The sequence below is a fragment of the Peromyscus maniculatus genome, chromosome 4, assembly GCF_049852395.1.
Source record: "Peromyscus maniculatus bairdii isolate BWxNUB_F1_BW_parent chromosome 4, HU_Pman_BW_mat_3.1, whole genome shotgun sequence".
NCBI classification, from domain to species: Eukaryota; Metazoa; Chordata; class Mammalia; order Rodentia; family Cricetidae; genus Peromyscus; species Peromyscus maniculatus.
In genome coordinates, this window is record NC_134855.1 from 155,562,286 (window position 1) to 155,586,535 (window position 24,250).

Genomic DNA, 24,250 nt, shown 5'->3' on the forward strand with positions numbered 1-24,250 from the left:
TCGTGTGTGGTCTGTTGCCGCTATGGAGGACTTCCTGATGTGGCAGGCTCTATTTTGTCCCTTCTCTCTGAGGCAGAGGGAAGGGGGCTTGCTGGCCCACTGTATCCAGGTCTTTGGCTGCAGTTCAAATGCAGGCTTGTAGGTTTCCTTCTCATAGGTATCCTGCATGGTGCTAGTGACTGATCTCTGGATGCAGGCGGCCCAGGGCATGCGGTAGGACTTCCAGAGAGGTGGTTGGAGGTGACAGGTTGAGCAGCATAGATTATACTGTGATCTCTGTTCTCTATGGAAGTATGACCACTTTCAAAAGTGTTCAGGTGCTCCTTCCCTAGAACTAACGTGGCTGCCCCAAGGCCTGGGTGTTGTAGCTTTCAGCCTTCTTAGTACCCGTGTGTCCCCCTAGCTAGAGAGTCCTTCTAGACTTTTCATCAGATGCTCCTGGGGTGCTGGGAAGATGTGCTGTAGGGGTGTGCCCTTGGGTGACTTGCAGGAAGGGGTGCCCTCAAGGATGTGAGTGTTGTGTGAAGACCACAAAGGGCTTGAAAACCCCTTCAGCACTAATCTCTGGTTTCCAGGGAAGACATTCTGTTAGTCCTGTGATCTCAGCCCAGCTGAGCTCCCAGCCCCTCAGGCTGCTGTTGAGGTTTGAACTTGTCACCACCCACATCTGGATGGCCTGTGCTTGCTGATAGCCCCATGAATCTGCATGCACACACGCATGTACATGTGTGTGTGTGTTTTTGTGGGTGGTGTGAGCATTCTGTTGCCTGAGCTTCTTTGGAGAAACCAGACTAATTCACCAGTTAGTCCTAAACTCCAGCCACAGTTGAGAACAAAGTCTTTATGTATTTGCCTGGCTCTGTGTGTGTGTGTGTGTGTGTGTGTGTGTGTGTGTGTGTGTGTGTGTGTGTGCATTGTCTTGCTCTATCACTTTCTGAGACAGGTCTCACAGAACCTGGAGTTAGGCTGCCAGCCAGCAAGCCCCAGTGACATTTTGTCTCTGCACCCCCACCACACAGGCATGCATGTGACCCTGTCCAGCTTTTTACACAGTCCCCAGGGATTTGAACTCAGGTCTTCATGAGTTCATCAACAGCAAGCACGCCTCACCCATGGCCTTCCCCAGGCGTAGACCATTTAGCTTGTTTTCGGTGACAAAGGACAACTGTTTAAACTATGTGTTGGTACCTTGTGATGTTCTTACAGATGACCACATTTCAGAGTGATTGAGCTAGGATGAGTAAATACACTTAGCACCCCTCATACACAGGAAGTACTGACATTCACATTCTCCTTTCTCCATTTTGAAACACAGTGTTGAGCTTTATTGTAGCCCCACCCACACCAAAGCTCACTAAAGCTCCTCCCACAAGGTCACCAAGAGACTTATCTTCCATCCGCATCTCTTCTCCCACACCACACTCTAGCCTCAGATAACCACAGTTCACCCCAAACTCGCATGAGCTCGACAGCTCAAAATACATCCCTGGAAGCACATGGTGCTTGTCTCTCTGTGCTGCAGGCTTTCCTCAGCATAGTGCCCTCCACGGTGCACCAGGGTAGTGCGTGATGGAATTTCTTCCCCTTCCCTTTGCATTATGTCTGTATAGAGACCGTGCTGTCTTTATCCATTCATTTGCAGATCTATCTTCTGTTTTAGATTTAGTAAAACAAGCTTCCATAAAAATAGGTGTGCAGATATCTCTCTGGCACACTGCATTTTTAAAATATTTTTATTTTTGTTTATGTGTCTATGTATATGTGCCATGTGTGAGGACAGAGGAAAGTGTTGGGTCCCCTAGAGCTGGAGTTACAGGCAGTTGAGCTGTAGGACATGGGTGACTGAGAAGAACAATACGTGATCTTAACTGTGGAGCCGTCACTTTAATCCCTTTGGATTCTTACTCAGGAAGGACGCAGTGGGTGCGTGGTAGCTGTGCTCACCTGGGCTGCCTGGCCTGATCTGAGCTCCCACCAGTGGTGCATGAAGATGGTCCTTTCTCTGCACCCTGACCACTGTTGTCTGCCTCTCCCCCAGCAGCCATTTCCGGTGGACAAGGACTGTTGTCCCCTGTGGTGTAACTCAGCTTTCCTGGTGTGTAGTGGCGATGATGGACTTCGCATGTATACACGGGAGCTCCATCTGTCGTGTGTGTGTGTGTGTGTGTGTGTGTGTGTGTGTGTGTGTGTGTGCGCGCGCGTGTGCGTGCGCGCCTCTGGAGGCCAGAGGTTGGCACTGGTTACCCCCCCCCCCCTCAGCTTTTGTGAGATGAAGCCTTTCATTGGCCCAGGGCCGACCAATCAGGCCAGACTGGCTAACCTGCAACTCATAGATGCCCCCTCTTCCTCCCCAGTAGTGGGACTGCAGGAGCATGAGGCCACACCTTGTTTTTCACATGCGTGCTGGGGATCTGAACTCAGTTCCCCGTGCTTGTGTGGCAGCCTTCTGAGCGTTTCTCCAGGCCTCCTCTGTTCATTTATGTCCTTTTCCGCATTTTAAAAGTGGATGCTGATTTGTTTCCTTGCTACTGGAGTGAATTTCTTCTGCGTGTTGGTGTTGACCTCGTAGCTAATGGACGGTTTGTGTAAACTGCCTCCCCAGTGGTGTGGTCTCTTTATTCTGCCCATTTTCCGCTACTGTGTAGAGGTGTTTGAATTCGATGCTATGCCACTGTTTGTTATTGTTGTTATTGTTGTTGTTGTTTTCATTTTTGTTTTACACTTTGCTCTTTGGTCTTATATAGGAAACCTTTGCCCACAATGCTGTGGAACATTTACCTAGTGTTTTCTTGTTATAATTCTGCAGTTTCAAGCCTCATGCTAACATCTTTTACCCATTTCATGTTGATTTTCATTATAGTGTGAGATGGGAGCTAGAGGTGTGAGGCAAGAGCTTGTGTGGGTTGTAGTAGCTCAGGTCCAATGTCCATTTTCCCTGGGCATCAGAGATAATGTTATTTCTTCCATTGTGTGGTCTTGGCACCTTTGCAGGGAGTCAGCTGAACTCAAAGGGTCTATCTCTGGCTCTCTATCTTCTCCCATTGGCGCCATTCTATTGTAACAACTTTACAAGAGAATCTGAATTTCCAGTGTGAAGCCAGCAGCTAGCTGGTGACAGGTGTTTGAGGACATTGTCAAGGGCTTGCATTGCTCTGCCTGTGCAATAAAGTCCTATCTATTGTGATCTCTATGCAGGCAATGTATGTTTATTGAGTAGTTTACACCTTGTACAGGTGTCTATGGAGGGCTTTCTGACTGTTAATAGGTAATTATTGAGTTATCTTTGCAGCTAGCAGGTTTATGTGGTGTAAAGGTTAATCTTCCTCATCAACTTGACTGCATTTAGAATCACTTAAAAGACATCTTCACAGGCACACCCAGATGGGTGTTTCCAGGGAGGTTTAACTGCAGAGGAAGGATTCATGCTAAGCATGGATAACTATGCAGATGAATACAGGAGGCAGGGGAGAAGGGAGCAGAAGATGATGCTGAGCAGGCACCCACCTCTTTCTGTTCCCCGAGGACACAGTGTGAGCAGCCACCTAAGGCTCATGCTGCATCCACAGATCCATTACCAGCTCTTTCTCCTGTGATGACTGTACTCCACCAAACTATATGCCAAAATAAACTCTCCTCCCTCATGTTACTTCTTTTTCATTATTTATTTATTACTTATGTGTATGAGTATTTGTCTATATATACACCAAATATGTGTGGTGCTCACTGAGGCCAGAAGTAGGCTCCAGATCTTATGGAACTGGGGTTAGAGGTGGTTATGAGCCACCACGTGGGTGCTGGGAATGAACTGACGCACTCTGTAAGAGTGCTCTCAACCCCTGGGCCATCTCTCCAACCCCATCTTAGGTTGCTTCTTGTCAGGTCATGATCTCACTGATGAGACCACACTCACATGTTAAAGTCTTTGTGCCGTTAAAGGCATTTACAGACATCTGCACACAGCTGGAGGGGGCTCCTGGAGGTCTCTTTGCTATGAGAAGAGTGGACAAGTGTGACAAGGGGATGCTGCTGGGCCCAGGCTTCTTACTCCCACCCCCATGGCTCCTTTTCACTTGAGAAATGTTGTTTTTCAACCATGGGTATATAGAACTACAAAAGAGGTATGCAGACAGCACACTAACTGCTTAAAAGCCATAAATAAATTTAATTAAAACAGTTCTTTGGTATGAATATCATCATTTCACCATTTACTAAAGATAAAAGCACAGTTGCACACCAGCGAGATGGATGTGTTGTTTGCAGAAAGCGCTAAATCTTGGCTGAACGTTTGAGGCCGCAGGTCACGGAGACTCTTGAGTGTCTTTCAGAGTTGATCGATGTTTTGATTTTACAGTCATCAATGCCAAGAAGATGACTTTGCTTAAATATAGGGTTCAAAAATGACAGATGTGTTTAGGGCCATATCAGAAAGTGTTAGAAATTCTGTCTTAATCTCAAGCCAAAATTCATCAAACAACCTTTTAGTTTTAAGTCAAATTCAAGTCAGCAGCTCAATCATCAGTTTTTGAAGTGAAGTTTATTAATGGACCCAATCCAAAGTTGCCCTAACTTGGTGCGGACATGCTGAGGCTCTCGAGGTTGGCAGGCGCTGTGGAGGGCCTGAGGTTAGAGTGTCATCTTTGTTCTGTGTTGCTGTAACAAAATAGCAGACATCAGGCAATTTGTAAAGGATGGGCATTTCTTTTCTCCCACTTCTGGAGTCTGGAGACTCCATGATCAAGGTGCTGCATGTTTGAATATGTGAGGGCTGTGATCCACTGGAGGATCACAGGCAGAGGGAAGCCAGCTGAGCCCTGTGTGGTCTCTTTTACAAGTGTCTTTGTCACATTCCCAATGCAAAAAGCTTTATGCCCCAGAGCCCCAGCACTATTACATCAACAATACCCGAACAGCAGAGGGATAACTTTTAAAGTTCAAACTGATGTTTGTGCAGGCTCCTCTGGGCAGTTAGTGTTTATAGAGGATCTTGTGTAAGGTTAGGAGTTCCTGGGTATTTGTATGGGGCTCTCTCTGTTGGACACACAGATCTTTTCAACAATGTCAACCTCCCTATGCTTCCCTTGTCTACTGTTATGGAGGGAGGAAGACATCCATGTTTAGATGCACAGAGGTCTTTAAAATTTTATGGCTATGGCCTGGAGAGATGGCTCCACAGTTAAGAGCACTGGCTGCTCTTCCAGAGGACCCAGGTTTGGTTCCCAGCACCCACATGGCAGCTCAAAACCTTCAGTAACTCCAATTCCAGGAGATCTGATGGCCCTCTGACCTCCAGGGGCACAGCATGCATGTGGTGTGCGCGCACGCACACACACACACACACACACACACCGCACACATAAAATTAAGAGAAAATTTCTGAATTTCTGCTTATCTTGGTACCATTGCCAGAGTAAACACCCAGGCACAGCACTTCTATAAATCGTTGCCCAAGCCAGCCTGGACCATAGTTTCTTCTAGAGCTGAGGGGTGAGTGGGGAAAGAGATGGTTTTTCTCCTGGCTATGGCCAGTTTAAGACATATGCAGTAAGCAAGTACACAGACATTTTATAATTGAAGCAGAGGCCATGCTTCCCTGAGGCAGGTGGCCAGCTCTGCTCTCAGATGGCCACATCCCAGCACATCTCAGGTGTCCATGGGCATCACCATCCTTTCATTAGTTACCTGCAGAGCCCTGGACTCCTTTCAGCTTTAATTTCAGTAGCTGGGACAAGCCCTAGTTGGTTGAGAGTGGCCTGGCTACAGCTCCATGTGGACACAAATCACCACTTGTCTTGCTCTCCTGGGACCCCTGATCTTGAAGAGTGCTGCCTCACAGCAGGGAGGCTGGGACCACCTGGAGACCATGCAAGCATGTTTCGTGCCTACTCGTAGTGTGAGAACAGGTGACATGTTCACACTGTGTCAGTTTAAAAAGAATCACTTCCACTTCCGTCTCTTAGGTACAGCTGCCTCTCCAGGGGGTTTCCTAGGGTCCAGTTCTTACCCACTATGGAGGAGGGGGGCACATTCAATACATATCCAGGCACAGGTGCATGTGTGAGACTTTCCCTCTTGAAGATGAGTGAGACTCAACCCTCTCCCCTTGCTCTTCCCCATCCCCTCACCACATAGAACTATGCAGGAGGGCCTTCCCCATGCCAGCCTTTCCTAATCCACTGCTTTCTTCCTCTCTAGAGAGAAGCTGTAACTGTGATACCTAAGGTGCCAGTGTGGTCCTCATGGCACAGCCAGTGGTGGTGTTAGGTGCAGACTAAGGGTCTGGGATGGTTAGACAGGTCTAGACCCACCCTCTCTTGGCCAGTTCATCTGAGCATCTTCTGTGTGTGTGGCCCTGTTCTGGGCCCTGGGGATCAAGTGTGATCAAGGCAGGTAGGGTTCTCTTCTCCCTTGGAGCCCATGGTTTAGGGACTCTATAGACAACACACAGGCCAGCTAGCCAGCAAGCAAATTGCCAAGTGGAGTATGTGTTGTGGTGGGCATCACCTAGTTGATGGGCCTGAGAGTAACGACTGCCTCCACACAGCATGGTAACCCCCATGGTCTCCGGGAGGTAAACCAGGAGCTGGAGCGTTCCGAGAAGGAACCAGCCATGCAGGAAGAATTATGAGCAGGGGGAAGAGTTGGCACAAAGACGAGATAGGCCTGGACATACTCCAGAAGTGGAAGGAAGTTTCTGTAGCAGAGGAGAAGGGATGCCTGGCTGGGCGCAGACTATGTGTCCTCTGTAGCCCTGGGGAGAAGAATGAGGTTTATTCTCAAAGATTTACAAGGCCATGGATGAGCCTTCTAACAGAGGTACACAAAATAATTCAAAATCATGGTTTTGCCACTGTTTGCCAGAATTACATGTAAGGATATCTTCAATCACTTTTTATGGATCTCCAGTGAGATGCGATTGACCACATAAGAAGCATACATTATCTGTGCAACATTACCACACTTGAGACAGCCTGGCTTCCTGACCCACTTCCTGTTCTCCTGTAATGTAATGTTCCTGTAAAAGGAATCTATAGCCCCCTTTCCACTGTTGAGTACGTAACTAGTCTTTAGTCTTTGGTCAGCTGTAGCAGCTGCTGCTACACACCTGGGTGGCATAAAGTTAGCACAGGCCCAGCCCTGGCAGCTGCTTGTGTTGAAGCCTTTGTGTGCACACACGTCTATTTCTTTGGGGGAATACATAGAGTAGACCGTCTGAGTCGTATGAAGGTGTTAACGGTTGAAGAGACTGGCCAAGGCCAGGAAGTGGTAGAGTGCTTGCTCGCCCTTCACACTGGAGGACCTGAGTTACGATGCTAGCATCCATGTAAAAAAAAAACTGGGTCCACATGGCAGCATGTGCCTTTAATCTCTGGGGACACAGAGAGGAGGATCCCTGGGTCTGACTGGCCAAAATGTCTAGACCATTCAGTGAGCTCCAGGTTCAGTAAGAGAACCTGTCTCAAAATATAAGATAGAGATTGAGGAGACACACTTGAGGTTGATTTCTGATATCCATGCGTATGCATATATACCCTCATGTGCATATACAAACATTCACTCACGTGAACGTGCATGCCCATGATCACGCGCACACTCTCTGACAGTGTTTTCCAAAACTGCCTGCATTTCCTGTCACCACCAGCACTGTGTTGAGTTCAAGCTCCCACACACCCTTTGTTTCAGGGCAGGCATTAGTGTTTCAGGTGGTTTGTGTTTGTGTTTCCATGTTGATTTAAAATGTTGTTCATATTTCCATCTCCTCAAATATGTGCCTAATTTTTAAAACAAGGCTGATCATCTCCCTAAGCAGGCGATACACTCAGGACAGTCCTCCAAGAGATGCCACTTGACGTACATTCTCTTCCAGTCCGGTCTCCTCTCATGCTCCTGCTCTGGAAGAGCAGCGGCAACCAAGTTCCTTCGTGGCTTGGGCTTTGGGTTTGTGTCAGGAGACCCTTGTGGACCCCAAGGTCACAAATGTTTCCTCCTGTTTTCTTCCAGAAGTCTGTTTTTAGGTTTTACATTTGTGTCTGTGGCATATCTTTAGGTATATGCCATGGTATGAATGATGAATCAAAGTTCATTCCCCCCGGCCATTTGTTGAAAAGATGTTTCTTCATCTGAACACTCTTCATATTTGTCAACAAAGTCATCTCTATGTGTGGGATTCAACCCCTGGCCTTTCTCTCCTCGTCCTCTGATGTGCTGCCTCTCTAGTTGCCAACATCACATACCCTGGTTATCAGTGCTTAGTAAGTTGTAAACCTGAGTAGTGCTAGCCCCTTTTTATTTAGTATGGGTGTTCATGTATGTGCAAATGCACATGTGTTCAGGTACATATATGCCTGTGTACACACATGTGTAGAGGCCCCATTTTTATAAACTGTTAGATTTACTAAATTTTTGTTTTAGAAATTTGGTACCCTGTCCATTGCTCTGCAGAGCTGGGGATGATTTTTGTTTTAAGTTTTATATCCGTGTTTGTTCTTGTGAAATGTCAAACTTTAGTTTTCTGGGTTTTCCTTCAAAGTAAGTTCTAGCTGCACTGAATGAATTGTGAAGTATTTTTTCTTCAATTTTCTGAAATCATTTGTACAGTACCTATGTTATTTAACATGACATGTTTTGTTAAAATCACCATGGTGTGTGTGTGTGTGTGTGTGTGTGTGTGTGTGTGTGTGTGTGTGTGTGTGTGTGTTGTATGTTTGTAAGTTTTAAACTAAAAGTTACTTTTTAAAAAATTTATTATTTTTCATATAATTCATCCCAACCATAGTTTCCCCTCCCTCCTCTCCTCCCAGTTCCCCCTACCTCTCCTCTTCTCCAAATCCACCCCTCCATTTCCCTTCGGGAAAGTGCAGGCCTCCCAGGGACATCAACAGACCATGGCATAACAAGATGCAATCAGACTAGGCACAAACCCTCATATCAAGGCTGGGCAAGGCAACCCAAGAGGCGGAAAAGGGTCCTAAAAGCAGGTGAAAGAGTCAGAGATACCCCAACTCCCACTGTTAGGAGTCTCCACAAAACACGAAACTAACAACTGTAACATATATGCAGAGGACCTAGCTCAGACCCATGCAGGCTCCATGATTGCCGCTTCAGTCTCTTTGAGCCCCTATGAGCTCTGCATGCGCAGAAGTTGTGAAAGTGGCCAACCAATGCCTGGTCTGATTTGAGGCCCACTCCACAAGAGGAAGCCCATGCTGCACACTGCCAGGATGACCGGGAACTGGAGGCTGGATAGCCCAGAGACCTAGTATAGGAAAAAAAAATCAATGAAATGAATCCTAATGATGTTCTGCTATACCCATAGACCAGTGCCTATCCCAGTCCTCATCAGAGAGGCGTCTGCTGGCTGCTGATGGGAGCAGATGCATAGACCCACAGCCAAACATTAGGTGGAGAGAGAGCTCAAATTAGAGATATTCATCAGGTGCCTTGGAGCTCAGGAAACCCTGTGGAAGAAGGGAAGGAAGAATTGTAGGATCCAGAGGGCTCAGGGACACCCGGAGAACACAGCCCATGGAATCATCTAAAAGTTACTTTTGTTTAATAGATATAGCCTAAGATAGTTATGATTGCTCAGTTGAGTTTTGGCAATTTATATTGCTCCAGAAATTATGTTTTTAGCTACCTTTCTCTTACTGTGATCAAATACCATGACCAAAAGCAACTTGGGGAGGAAAGGGTGTATCTTAAAGACTAGAGTCCATCATCCAGAAAAGCCGGGACAGGAACTGAAGCAGAGTCCATGGCTAAACACTGCTCACTGGCTTGCTCCTCATGGCTTGCTCAGCCTGCCTTCTTATAGTACCCAGGACCACCAGCCCAGGGGTGGCACTGCCCACAGTGATATGGGCCCTCCCACATCAACCATCCAGCAAGAAAATACCCTATAGACTTGTCTACAGCTCAATCCTATAGGGAGGCAATTTCTCAATTTCTTCTTCCCAGATGATCCTGGGAAGCTGATATAAAAACTAGTTAGCACTGGTTTATGTCATCTAAATTGCCAATTTATTAGCATGAAGTCACTGAAAATGTCCTCTTGTATCTTCTTAAGATCTGCAGACTTGATGACATGTCATCTCTTCTGCTCCTGATAATACCCACCACTCCTCACTCCCCTTCTCCTCCTCCTTTCAGATCAATCCTGCTACAGTTTTGCCAATCTTCTCATTGACTGACTTTTCATGTTAGTGTCTTTATTTTTAGTTAGTTTCTGCTCTGTACTTTCGTATTGCTTTATGTCCATCTCCATGGTTTACTTTGTTCTTTTTCCAGGTTATTGAGGTCGACTCTAAGGCCAGTAGTTTTAATAAGGGCACTCAATGCTGTAAACACCCCCTTAGCATCATTTTGATAGATTCCATTTGCTTCAAAATCCTCTGTGTTTCTGTTGTGAGTTCTTCTTGGAACTTTGGGTTTCTCAGAAGTTAAATATATATTTTAATTCAGTCTGGTTATTTTTGAAGAGATCTTTTTGTCATTGATTTCCAATTTTGTTCCACTCTAGTCTGAGGACATGTTTTATATGAATTGAGGTCTTTGAAATCTATCAACCTGTTTCATGGCCCAGAACAGGCTATGTCCCAGTACAGGGGGCTCCTGTACTTGGAGGGAGCACATGATCTCTGACAGTGTTCTGTGCCTGGATTCTGTGTCAGCCTGTGGTGTTGGTGGGTGTATGCAAGTCGGCCCTAGTACCTGAGTTTCTGCCTACTACTCTGAATGCCACAGGACAAAACTCTGAGACCCCTGGCCGCAGCTGTGCCCTACATGTTTTCTCAGGTTTTTGTTCCGTATTCTGAAGCCCTGAGAAGGCCCCCATATGTAGGTTCTTTATGACCTATGTGTGGAGTGACCTCTTTATGACAACAGAGTGACCCTTCCTGCTGACTAAGGTGTTTGCCCTGAAATTCCCCCTGTCTGCTAATGACCTCCTTCAGCTTTCTTTGGCCAGGATGAGAATAGGGGCGCCCTGCCCTCTGCTTTTTCAGCAGGTGTTTTGTGGCAGCTTGAACTTTTGTTCTGCTTTTCACTCACATTCCTTTCTGTATTAAATGCTCAGAATATCTACATGAATGTAGCTGGTCATCACATCTCGATTTACTGTGTGGCATGTGTTTTCTTTTGAAAATAGTTTTGTGTGTGTGTGTGTGTGTGTGTGTGTGCGCGCATGCGCCTCAGTGTATACATGTGCACCAGACATATGAAGGAACCCAAGGAAGCAGAGTCAAGTCCCTGGAAGTGGAGTTACAGATGGTTCTGAGCCTCTATATGGGTGCTGGGAATCAAACCTGGTTCCTCTGTAAGAGCAGCCAGGGTTTTTAATGCTGAGCTATCTCTCTAGCCTTGTTTGTTTTTGAAGTGGGGACTTGTATAGCCCAGGCTAACCTCAACTATATAGCTGAGTGTGACCTTGAACTCTGGATTCCCCCACTTCAGCTTCTCTAGTGCTGGGATAATGGGTGGCTGCCTGCGTGCGTGGCTCTTACACAGTGCTGGGCACTGAGCTGCAGGCTTCATGCTTGCTGAGCGGGCAGTCTGCCCACTGAGCCACACCCTGAAGCCTGGTTATGCTGCCTTCACTTTGGGGCAGTCACCGTACAGTAGCTGCTTCCTTTTCTTTCTGTTCCCCACTGCTCTTATTGATAAACTCAGTTTTCTTGGCCTGGGGGAACAGCTCAGCAGCTAAGGTGATGATACACTGCTCTTTCAAAGGACTGAGTTCAGTTCCTAGCAATCGTGTTGGGTGGCTCACAATTGCCTATAACTCAAGCTCCAGGGGATCCAAAGTCTTCTTCTGGCCTTCAAAGAGACCTATATGCACACATGCAAATACACATAATTTAAAAATAATTTTTAAAAGCCAGCTTCTTTAAAGAGAATTAAATAAGAATACATCTGTGCATTGCAGGTGGCAGCCCCATGCCGCCTCTTTCCTTTTCGGATTTCAGGTTTCCATCTAAAGTCCATCCTTTCCCTACCGCCTGAAGGATTACCTTCAGTCATTGGTTCTTGTCGCTTTCTAATTTCTGAAACAGTGTTCGCCTTTATCCTGAGATATTTTTGGCGTGTGTTGAGTCGGAATTGCCTGAGTTGTCTTCCAGTGAGTGTCATCTCAGTGTGTTGCTTCTGGGTGGTTCCCTTCATCATGCCACAGCAGCGTGCCTCTCTGTCTCTCAAGGCCATTAAGGTGTTCTCACTGCCAGTGACAGTGATGACAGGCTCCACACGGTCCCTTTGTGCCGCTGGAGCTTGGCCCAGCCCTTCCCGCTTCTCTGTAGGCGTGGGGAGTTTGGGTTGGCTGACACACATCGTGAATCTATTTCTTGGTTGTCGGATGCTCTTCCAGTCCTATAAATATCTGTTGAGTTTTATTCTGGGAAGCAGCTTGGTTACTTGGAAACGGCCTCACGCATCCTGGTCTAGCTTTTACAATTTCTTAGACAGAAGTGGAACTAAGCTCCATCCGGCTGATGACTGTTCGTTCCAAAGACCAGGACCATCTGTGCACCCTTCCCAGTGTCTTGATGATCACCTCATGTTCCAGCCTGACTGACGGGCATGGGGCACAGCCACAGGTCTCCCAATGTCCTTGGGCACCAGGTAGTGCCTCTGTGGCCCTCTTTCCCAGGCATATGCCAACTCAAGGCGTAAGAGACTCAGCACATCTTGAGGCCACTGCTCAGTTTTTCCAGCTGTTTGTCCTACAAACTCCAGCTGTGGGCCCTTTCGGCCTCTCTGCTTCACCTTCTCAACTCAGACAATTTCCAAGGCTCTTCCTGGGCCCCTGTCAGTCACAGCCCGGCATCCATCCCAGCGTCTGCTGGACCCCTAGGGAGTGCCTCATTCAATGCTCGTCTCTCCCCTTGCCCTCTGTTGCTGCTTGTTTTCAGCATCTGAAAATCATTCCTATATTTCTACTATGCTTTGTTTTGGAGTGAAAAGAGAATCCGGCCCATACACACTTGGCAGAAGTAGATGTTGATGTTCTCATGGTCTAATTTCTCTTTTCTGTTCTTTCTTGGTAGTGCCATATGTAGCCCAGGCTGGCCTTGAATTCCTGATGCAGCCCAAGCTGGATTTGAACTCCCATTGTGTTCTCACCTTCCTTCTGGATATGGAGGCACCTTCCCTGTAGGGCTTATTTGTCATAGTCTGTGCAGCATGACCCCGTAGACGTTGTCCAAGCTCAGATGTAGCAGAACAAGCAAGCAGAGCCCCCACCACTGCTGAGCTCGCCTGACCCACCCCTGCACCAGGATAACGTGCTCCAGGCTCTTTAAACAAAAGAGCACTCAGAAAGCTCCGTGGAGAGGGCACACAGCGGAGCACACCCGCTGCACTTGAGGCCGCTGCACCTGCTCTTGTCCTATGTCTTTCCCTCCCTGTTGTCGCCTGTGGGTACTAGGAGTGAGGCAGGCACATGACAAAGGTATGCTAGGACTCATGGCATCAGGGTGAGGAGTGTGGGTGCTGGGGCAGCCCTGGTTTTCCCTCTAGGCCTGTCACTCAATTCTCTGTGCTCTGGCAGGGTGCCAAGGTGGACATACACACACTCAGGTGCAGGCGCAGGCACTGGCATAGGAGCTGATGTCGCAGGCTTCTATGGTAGGAGGAAGCTGGGTCTGGATATGGAAATACTGAGCCCTCAGCAGTCAGTGCTTGGTGTCCAGGGGCAGAGGAAGGCATGGAGGAATGGCATGGACAGATGGGGAAGGAATGAGTCCTGAGCACACCTGAATGAACAAGTCTATGTGTGGACAGAGTGGCAGGCATGACACAGGGTTGGGAGGACACAACAGGCAGCAGCTGAGGGTGTCTGTGCTTCTGTGACGTCAGGGTGGTGGAGGCAGAGGCTGTCCAGAACCCACCATCTCCCCTCTGGGGTGGATCATGGAGGCTAACGAGGCTGGGACTTGGAGGGGAGGGGTGCTGAATCTCACACAGTATGCAGCGTGTATGGAGTGTGGAAGGCCAGGTGCAGCCCTGTGCAATAGTCATGCATGGAGTGTAGAAGACCAGGTGAGTCCTATGCATCATGTATGGAGTGTAGAAGACCAGGTGAGTCCTATGCAGCATGTATGGAGTGTAGAGACCAGGTGAGTCCTATGCAGCATGCATGGAGTGTGGAAGACCAGGTGAAGTCCTATGCAGCATGCATGGAGTGTGGAAATCCAGGTGCAGCCCTGTGCAACAGTCATGCAAGGATTGTAGAAGGTCAGGTGCAGCCCTGTGTAGCAGTCATGCATAGAGTGTGGAAGGTCAGGTATGGCCCTATGCAGCATGCATGGAGTGTGGAAATCCAAGCGCAGCCCTGTGCAGCATGCATGGAGAGTGGAAATCCAGGTGCAGCCCTGTGCAGCATGTATGGAGTGTAGAAGGCCAGGTGAAGTCCTATGCAGCATGCATGGAGTGTGGAAGGCCAGGTGCAGCCCTGTGCAGCATGCATGGAGAGTGGAAGGCCAGGTGCAGCCCTGTGCTGCAGTCAGCTGCTGGCTGGGCCACTCTGGTACCCAGAAAGGAGCCAGCATCCCATCTTCCTTCCCAACACTCAGACTTTCAGCCCATGTTTCTTGAATAAACACTTCTACATTGTGGAAATATTTAGGTTAATTCCCAGAGTTCTAAAAATGCTGGTTCTGGAAATTTGTGAATGAAACCAAGTTTCCTTGTTTATGGAGGAGAAACTTTCCCTAGCATCCTTATCAAAACCACTCAGACACATTCACCTTAGGCCCTTATTTACTTTACACCAGGAGAGTGTATTTATGTCAGGACAAACCTCCAATACAGAAAACAAAAATGAGTGAGAAAAATAATTCTTGACCTGCTTTCACCTTCAATTTATAGTGAAATTATAAATATTTACAAAATTGGTCTCATGTTCATGTATCTCCATTATAATGTATTTCTCTTTTCCCTTGGTGATGTCATGAATGTTTTGTGTTTCAGTAACATATTTTCTTAGGGTTTCTATTGCTGTAGTGAAACACCATGACCAAAAAGCAACTTGGGGAGGAAAGGGTTTATACTTCCATATCATTGTTCATCACTGAAGGAAGTTGGGACAAGACCTCAAACAGAGCAGGATCCTGGAGGCAGGAGCTGATTCAGAGGCCCTGGAGGGTGCTGCTTACTGGGTTACTCAGCTGCTTCCTTATAAACTCCAGAACCACTAGCCCAGGGAGGGTGCCAGCCACAATGTGCTGAGCCCTCCCCCACTGATCACTAAGAAAATGTCCTGCAGGCCTGCCTACAGCCCTACCTTATGGAGGCATTTTCTCAATTGAGGCTCCCTTCTCTCTGAAGACTCTAGCTTGCATCATGTTGGCACAAAACTATACAGCACGTGTCTCTGCCATTTTGAATTGGCATAGAGGAACACAGGTGGGAATATGTACCATAATTTCACAGGTGCCCAGCCATGGCTGCCTCCTACCTACCTCATTGGAGAGAGGCCTCCTTTTATGTTCTTATGTAGCTGGCAGGCAGAGTCCATGCTGCCTGTCACCAGGAGGCAGATGCAGAGGCAGGAATTGAATCTGTAAGCTGTGCTTTATTCAGAGAGTTGGGTAACAGAGGGTTAACATTGCAAAGGTCTGCCACACCCATCAGCTAGGAAACTGAGTGGAAACTAAAACTGTTAGGCCCTTTTCCTCACTGTCCTCTGTCACTCCTGCCTAGGAGCCTCAAATTCCTCCTGAGGCACCCTCTGGGTTAGAGGTTAGCTCCAAGAAAACAAACCGCCAGCAATGTGTGAGAAAGTCCCATCTGCAGCACAGACTACAGAACTGTCCATAGAACATGAGAGAGTCCTGTCTGTTCCCTGTCACTTCTCTGATTTGTTTTGAGGGGGTTGGGATGGCTCCCTAAAAGTAAGATTTCTAGATCAAAGATCAAAGACTGGGAGGAAGTACGTGTGGCCCTGAGTTCTTGGAGCTGTGGGGACAGAAGTCTTGCTTGTTTCTCAACCTTCACTTTCTCTCTCTAGCAGACAGTCTATTCTCCAGATACATTCCTGACGACCAGCCCCGTCAGACAGAAGGCTCACTCAAATCCACGAGAAGTCCTTATTGTAGACTCTTTTTTCTGGAATCTCCCTTTTGTTGCTATTGCCACTTGAGTGCTAAATAGCAAACTCTGGTAGCCTCCAGCTTAAACCTTGGTGAAGGCAGGCCAGAAGTTCTTGCTGTGGCCCTACTGTGTGTCCTCTGGTGGTCCTGGAGACCAGGCATACACAGATAAGAACTACTTTCTAATTTGCAAAGATCTCATGCAGGGAAAATTTCTACTTCTGGCCAGAAGTATCAGTGAGAGGACCTCTCAGTTAAGAACAAATCTGATTACATCTGTAGTGATGATACTAAGACAATTATAGTGATATTTTATTTGTGCTGAAATGTGATTTTATTTGTATGCTAATAAATAAAAGTGCTTGTGGTTCATAGCTAATAGCAAGCCATAGCAGAAGAACGGTGGCAGTGGCACATGCCTTTAATCCTAGCACTTGGGAGGCAGAGATCCATCCGGATCTCTGTGAGTTCAAAGCCACACAGGAAACAGCCGGGCATAGTGACTCATACCTTTAATCCCAGGAAGTGATGGCAGAAAGCATAAAGGTATATAAGACGTGAGGACCAGGAACTAGAGCTGGTTAAGCTTTCAGACTTTTGAGAAGCAGTTCAGCTGAGATCCATTTGGATGAGGATTCAGAGGAAACAGGATCAGCTGAGGAACTGGCGAGGCGAAGTGGCTGTGGCTTGTTCTGCTTCTCTGATCTTCCAGCATTGACCCCAGTACCTGGCTCCAGGTTTGTTTTTATTAATAAGACCTGTTAAGATTTGTGTTACAGACATTCACAGTGACTTTAAGACACACCTCACTAAATATGAGGATGCCACACAGTCAGTGGAGTTTTGTGGTTGAACATGCTGCAGTGGTCAGAGAATGGCCTTTTTTTCCTTCATTAGGGAGCAGTCCCTGACATTCATGAAGGCTTCATCCCTAGATCCTTGAAATGTCTTAAGGTCATTAAGTCACTATAGCTTCTGCATCCTTAATAATGGACAGAAACACCAACTGAAACTGTGTATGGCTTCTTCAGACTGTAAGAAATGAGACTGTGAGGATACCATCATTGGCAAAGCTGGTAAAGCAGACTCAGACTGGAATCCATGCCCAAGTGTCTTGCAATAACTTTTTCTTTCTCTCTAAGGCATGTGATGAACAACTTCCCATTAGAAACTCAGGCCTCAGAAGAGTTCTGTTTTTGTGTTTTATCTCCCGAATTCCTCCTAAAGGATCATCTTCTATATATTTGCTTGTTTTGTGTGTTCTGCTGCACAGTGTGTGCTGGCTCTGTCTCAGGCTGTTTATTTCTTAAGTGTTGTTTATGGTGTGCATGCGCATGTACAAATGCTAAGATGCAACTCAGCCAGGCAGACCCAGGGCCAGCCTGGTCATTCATGCACTTGCAATATTCTTCACTGAGTGCCTCTGCTGTCCACATGTCTCTCTGAGGAGAGTGGCTGTCACTGAACCAAAGTCTAGTTAGTGAAGGAGACAGATGACAACCAGCAGTTAATAGAGATGTTGGTCAAGGGAAGACAGACAAGGTGCTGGGTCATGATGGAGACTGATCCAGGGGTGTCCTCCGTCCAGAGAGAGGGCATCTATCGGCAGTGTCAGCAGGGCAGGGGGCAGGCAGAGGAGCTTGGGTGGCATGCTCTCGGTACCGAAAGTACACATATGCAGTTAGACAGTGGAAGGCACCGGGGTGAGAAGTCAGCTTTACCCAGGGCTGGAGTCACAGCCACCACAGGTAGAGATTCTCTGTAATTCATGGCCCAAGTGCAGATGGCTTTGAAAGGCAATGTGGGCCATGACCACCCAAGTGTCTAGTTCCTGAATAATCCCTACTGTGGAGCATGTGACCCCTGAATGGGGGACTAATGACCCACCATGTGGCATCATGCACCTTGCCCTGCCCATTGACCACTGAGCCTCTAGAAAGCAGCACAGTGTAGCATGTGTGGGTCTTCCGGTTTCAGCCCCTGGTCCCCAGTCCAAACTCCTGACTGCATCCACTGAAGGCTACAGGAAGCCAGTCCTCTAAGATATGTTTCTCATCCTGGTGGGTCTCACAGGAACGTTGCCAAGGAAATGCAAGAAGGAGCTGCTGGCGGTGAAGCTGAGGAACCGGCCGAGCAAGCAGGAGCTGGAGGACCGGAACATCTTCCCCAGGAGGACTGATGAGGAGAGGCAGGAGATCCGACAGCAGATAGAAATGAAGCTATCCAAGTAAGTAGTTATATGCAGACTAATGCAGAGGCCTCTGCCCAGTGCTGGGCAGGGCATATAGATAGATGCAGAGTCTGCAGCAGGTCATTCAGCCCTTGACACTGCTTGGGGACAAATAGCTCTCTGATGGGATTGCCCGTGTGCCTGTGGCTCAGCAGCATCCCTGGCCTGTGCCTTCATGTTCCCTGGGACAATCAAAACTTTCTCAGTTATCCCTAAAATACCCCAAGGTGAACCAGTGATCTGCATGAGTCAAGGGAGATGTGTGAAGGAGGGAGGGAGGGCCTGGACCAAATTGCTGAGGACATGTGTTTTCTGTGGTGGGACTGGCTACATACTACTCCACATAGCTTCCACCTAGTTATCTCCCTCTAAGAACATGGGTCCAGCCTTGCTAGATCATCTGAGTCTGTTGGAAAAGCTATACTTACATGAATGTCTACATACAGTGTCACACTTTGGGGGACAGAATGTGCATCACTTCCTATGTGCTACAAGATGAGGAATACACTAACAATCCCTACACTAAGTCACAGATTGGGCCAGGCTCTCCTCCCCTTGCCTCAAAGTCTTGTCTGAGGTCCACAAGAAAAAGTCATGTCGTACAGTCCCTGAAGGCCACCAGGTGACGGTTGCTCGGTAACCTGGTGGTCACTCACCCTGGGTGAGGACAGACTGTGCTGTGTGTCGGGCCAGAGGGAACTGCCTGGTCTTGGAGTACAGAAGGCAGGGTTGCAGGGTTATAGAGGGTGGAGCTGTGGAGGGCGGGGCTGTCAATCACCTGCAGCCAGGAGGGCTGCACAGCCCCTCAGGAGTGGGACTGTGGAGGGTGGGGCTGTCAATCACCTGCAGCCAGGAGGGCTGCACAGCCCCTCAGGAGTGGGACTGTGGAGGGTGGGGCTGCAGAGAAGCTGCGAACAGCTTAGCCTCAAAGGGTGGGCCTGGAAGCTGTGGAGCTACTTGGTTTGGGAATTTCTAGGACCGGGATTCCCCTCTGCTCACAGAACTGGATGCTAATTTTAGACTCTAGGATACTGTGTAGCTTTCTCAGTTGCTTGCCACTACATCTGAAAATGGAAAAGCATTCCAGAGTTAGATACAGAGAGCAGCAGACGGTGAGTCTCCCCTGGAGGTTAGAGGTGGCCTCTGGTGTCTCTGTATCTTCCCTGCAGGAACAGTCTAATTAGCCCTCCCTGTGTGCCATCTTAGGACCTTCCGCATTCTACTGCTGAACAATCCAGCCTCTGGTTGCCATGGCAACACATCATCAATGGTATTCCCAAGAGTGTTTGGGGTTTCCATAGTGTTTTATTTTGCTATTTCAAAATCTTAAAATTTTTATCTTCTGTGTGCTCTGGGGTTTCCCTGAGTGACATGCTCCTTGTCTCCCATCCGTTCATTTCCTCCAGGCCTGGTCTGGGTACCACAGTGAGGTTGGGGTACCCTCTGTAGGAGTTGAAGGTCTGTGATGATGCCCATCCCTTCCTTCAGGGTTGTTGAGCTTGCCCTTCAAATGCATGTGGGTGAGCGTGCAGAGTCCTGGTTTCACATGGCAGTGTGAAATACCAGTGTGATTCCTTGGGAATCACAAGCAAAGGCCTGTGTGCCCTAATGAGATTAATCCATGGAGATTAGTTATTTGGGGGAGATTTACTGTAGGGTCCAGGAAACCTGAGCTATATCCCATGCTGAACAGCTCAGTCCAAGATCTCAGCATCCAAAACCACAAGGTATCCAAGAGAGAGGGCATACATGCATCCCGGGTCTTAAGGGTCCCTGGTGACCGTGCCCCAGGAGCAGGTACCTCAAGGTCACAGGCAGATGTAAGAGCTGCAGCTGCCGCACTAGGGGTGGTGCTTCAGGGCATGGCTCAAACAGCCACCCACTACAGTGCCCCCTTGGTCCTGTCCACACACCTTCCTCAAAAACATTAAGTATAAAGACACCACGGATGGGGTCTCATATTGTAGCTTGGGTTGTTCTCCAGACCCTCCTGCCTCAACCTCCCCAGGCCTGGAGGCACAAGTGTGTGCTGGCTGTCACTCTCAGGCACTGACTGCATGCTGCCAGTTAAGGTTATCTGCTTCCATCTAGGTAATCCTGGCAGCTCCGGAGTGACTGCGAGGTGCCCTCACTTCTTGTTAGTACACTTTGGGGAGTGAGCGGGTAAAGTGTCTTGCCAGGGTGCTGTGGGAGGAGAAGTGGGCGTAGGAATCAGACAGTCGTGGAGGACCCAGCCAGCCTCCTGTGAAGCATGCTGGACAGTGAGGCATCAAGAGGTGTGCTGTCTGAGTCACCAGGTGGAGCTGTCTTCTGTGGGATTCGGCTTCATGTGGGGTGTGCTCAGAGCCCTGGCCAAAACACTATGTCTGGAGCAAAGATGTCTACACCCCTAGGGGGCAGTAGAAGGGATGCGAACTTCCCCCCCCACATAGGTTAGAGATGGAGAGATACTTTGTGAAAATATCCAGAAGTGAGCGAGTCCTCAGAAAGGTAGATTTAGATGGCAATGCCCTGTCTCAGCCATGGCCAGGGGTTCCCCCACTTTGTAAAGTGGGGACAGTGGGGGCTGGTAGCTTTTTTAAGATTCCAGGTCACTTAAGAGGAACAAGATCACATTCCTGGCAGGAGGTACTGACTGAGAACTGCTACTGTCATGGCCAGGTGTCCTCATGGGCTGCTTGTCATAGGCACAAGCTATAGTAGCCCCCAACAGGCTTCCTGAGAATTGAATAAACAGGGCCACAGGTACCAGTAACCCAAGTGGCCTTAGAGCCCATGACGAACTTGTGCCTAGACAGTTAGTGATGGCTTGCCTGGGATCAGACTCTGGACAGGCGCCTCTGGAGTGATACATTGTATGGCTTCTTGTTCAGCTCCCTGGGGGAGGCCTTTGTTCTGGGGCTGAGTGAGAGGCTGATTAGAGCTCAGTAGCCTCCTCCAGGGGCTGGCGCTTAGCACATTAGCACAGCAGTTAAACGATCCTAACTTCTCTCTGTACACTGTGTTCTGCTGCATCCAGAACAGACTGCTACCACTATGCCCAGGGAGAACGCAGGGGCTCAAGGAAAACAGTGCCAGGCACACTCGCACCACCAGCCAGCTGCCTCTCACCTTGTTCACCAGAACTCTGCAGCATTTTGGGGGTTGTGTGATGCAACCAAGGGTGGTGTGTACACTGGGCACTGCTCCCTCGCCGGATGATGTGCTTGGTGGTCACACATTCTGCTGAGGTTGCTACGGAGGCCAGGCATGGTGCAAGCTCTTGAGTCCGTGGACGCAGGGCTTTGGAAATATGTAATCTAGACTTAACAGAAAAAAAACATCTGCTGCTTCTAGTTGCTCAAAAGCCAGTCCTGTCTGGAGTATGCACATCCACCGCATAGGCAGAGGTTACATTGTTAACAGACTTCAGAGGGTCTTGCTTTGAGTCTCTCTCCTGCCCTGACGTTGAATGGGTGTGAGCCCAGTTCACCTTGGGTGCTTTAAATCCGGTCCTGTGAACATCAGCCTCGGAGACAGCCATGGTCATAAGGTAGCTGTTGCTCAGTCCATTTTGCTTGTTTGGTGCTGTGTACTCACAATCTCCTTGAAGGCTTGCACACGTGCCCTGGGGTGGGTACTCTGCATAGCTCCAGTTTTCTTATGAGGAAAATGAACACACCACCAAGCCAGGTGGCCAGTTGTGTTAACAAGCTTAAACTCAACACTGCCCCCACTGGAAGCAACTAGACTCATAGGAAAGGGTGTGGCCAAGCAATGTGGTCTCTGCCATCAGTCCGGATGAGACAAGAAGCAATGTTGCTCTGAAACTCACTGCTACTTTGTGCTCTGTTGTTATCCCCTTTATGTGGGGTGTGGGGTGTGCACCGAGGCCTTTAGTCACTCATCCCTTCACAGGGCAAGCCCCATGGTGCCTCCAGAAGTACATGGCAGGGACTATTGGTGGGTAATTGTTCCTCCCATGCTTTCTGGTTCTCTTATCTGGTTCTCAGGAGGCTTGTGAAGTGCAGACCTCCAGAACCTCCTCTCATCTCCTAAGTGGGTAGGATGGGGGAGGGGGCTGGAGAGAGAGAGAGAGAGAGAGAGAGAGAGAGAGAGAGAGAAGAGAGTGTTTCTGTGAGTGTGCACACACACGGAGGAAGCCGGTGCCACAGTGCAAGTGTGGAGGTCTGAGGACAGCCTCAGGTGTTGTCCCCACCTTGTTTGACGCAGGGTCTCCTGTCATTGCTACCATTTACACCAGGCCAGCAGGTCTCGAACCAGTCTTCGCCTCCCATCTCACTCCAGTGCTGGGGTTACTGATGTGCACCGTGTCTGGCTTTATGTGGGTTCTGAGGACTCTCAGGTCCATGCCAGTTCAGGACATGCTTCACCCATTGAACCATCTCCCCAGGATCGGCACCTTAACAGGCTCTGCCCCCCAGTGTCACTGCCACTTTGTGCTCTGTTGTGACCTCCCTAAGACCCCTGGAGACAATCCTCTGAGCTTTAGTATCAAAGTGCTCTGTGTTTCTGCTTAGCCTGTTGCTATTTGAAGGGTAATGAACATTTTATAATTAATTGTGTTAACCTTTATTGCTTTGTCCACAAGAAGTCCAGGGCGAAGTGCACAGCTGCCTGTGACTAATGTGTTCTGTCCTGTGAAGTGTGCGCTGTGTTTAAGCTCCTGGTGTAGGCGCTTTTTGCTTCTGTTTATTGCTATGGACACAGTTTTATGTATAGTTTCAAAGTCTATTTTTAGATTGGAAGATTCGATAGGAACACCTCCTCTTTGATGGGGGCCATGTCGGTGTACTGGACGCTTTGTTGTCCAGTGTCCTCTAGGCCAAGGCTTCCCTGTTACAGCCCTGCCCCGGGTGTCCATGGGCAACAGTGATGTGACATCATTGCACTGGATAGGAATGTCGGCGTATTTTCTCTCCCAGCATGAAGAGACTCTTGACTTCAAGAACCTCACAGTTCAGATAAGGCAGCAATGATGGTCTGGGAATATAACTGAGGCTTATATATTTTCTTTTTATGGATTGTTTGTGTCAAATGTAAAAATGTTTCAAAATGGTAATGCCAAGTGTTGAAAATATTTAAAACAACCAAAAATCGTGTATTTTAAAAAAGGAAAAAAATAAGAAAAAAAAGGGAGGTATCAGACCCAAATGTGAACTAATTGTCTGATACTACAGTGGACCCCAAGAGATCATGGATGGAGGGTGGTGAGGTTTCCTAAAGGTGTGTGTGGAGGAGGCACCCGGGTAACAGTGTACATAGACATTATGTAACAACAAAGGGATTCTCCTGCCCACTTTACAAGACACTTACATAATAGATCTTTAATGTAATGCTTGATCAGTGCTGTGTGGACATATCAATTGTAAGAGGGGATTAAATAACAGTGCCCGGCCTAGCCAGGCTGTCAACCTCCCTGGCTTGCCACTGAGCTGCATGACCATCGGTGTTAATACATGTGGACTTACCTGTACCCCAGAAGCTGAGAACAGATGGGCAGGAGAGGGTGTAGAAGGGACAGGATTCCTCAGTCATTCCTTTTGAGTCTCCAAGGAGACAAAGGAATGTTGTTCACAGAACAAGCAACTTTGATCTTTCCCTGTGGGCTTTGGCCACTCTGTCCTTCACAGGCTAGTCCAGTATTGTCTCTGAGCCTTCCTGGGTTCCTGACTTGTACTAAGGTCAATGCCAGGTGAAACCCCTAGTGATTTCTGTTGGGAGATGCATTCCCAGAGCAAGCCTACGAGGTTGACACCATCTTAGCCCTGAGCTGGGACAGCCAGTGTAGATGGGAGTGGTAGGGAACCCCAAGTTCAGGCTTGAAGAGAGAAGTGTCCCCAAGTCAAGTTGTCCTGGATCCTCTGGGTCCCCTTTCTCACTGCAGTGTGGACACCATCCATTCCTGCTTCCACATTGCATCCTCACAAGTGACATG

At 48.3% G+C, this 24,250-nt stretch overlaps 1 protein-coding gene across 4 annotated transcripts in view; it reads left to right on the plus strand.

Annotated features, from left to right (window-relative positions):
• The window catches only part of Phactr3 (phosphatase and actin regulator 3), a 236,532-nt gene that overhangs the window by 186,351 nt on the left and 25,931 nt on the right, over positions 1-24,250 (plus strand). For all 4 annotated transcript variants that reach the window (XM_006976034.4, XM_006976033.3, XM_006976036.4 and 1 more), the window contains exon 8: positions 18,156-18,309. In XM_006976034.4, coding sequence (XP_006976096.1) covers positions 18,156-18,309 — 154 coding nt within the window. The remainder of the gene's footprint in view (positions 1-18,155; positions 18,310-24,250) is intronic.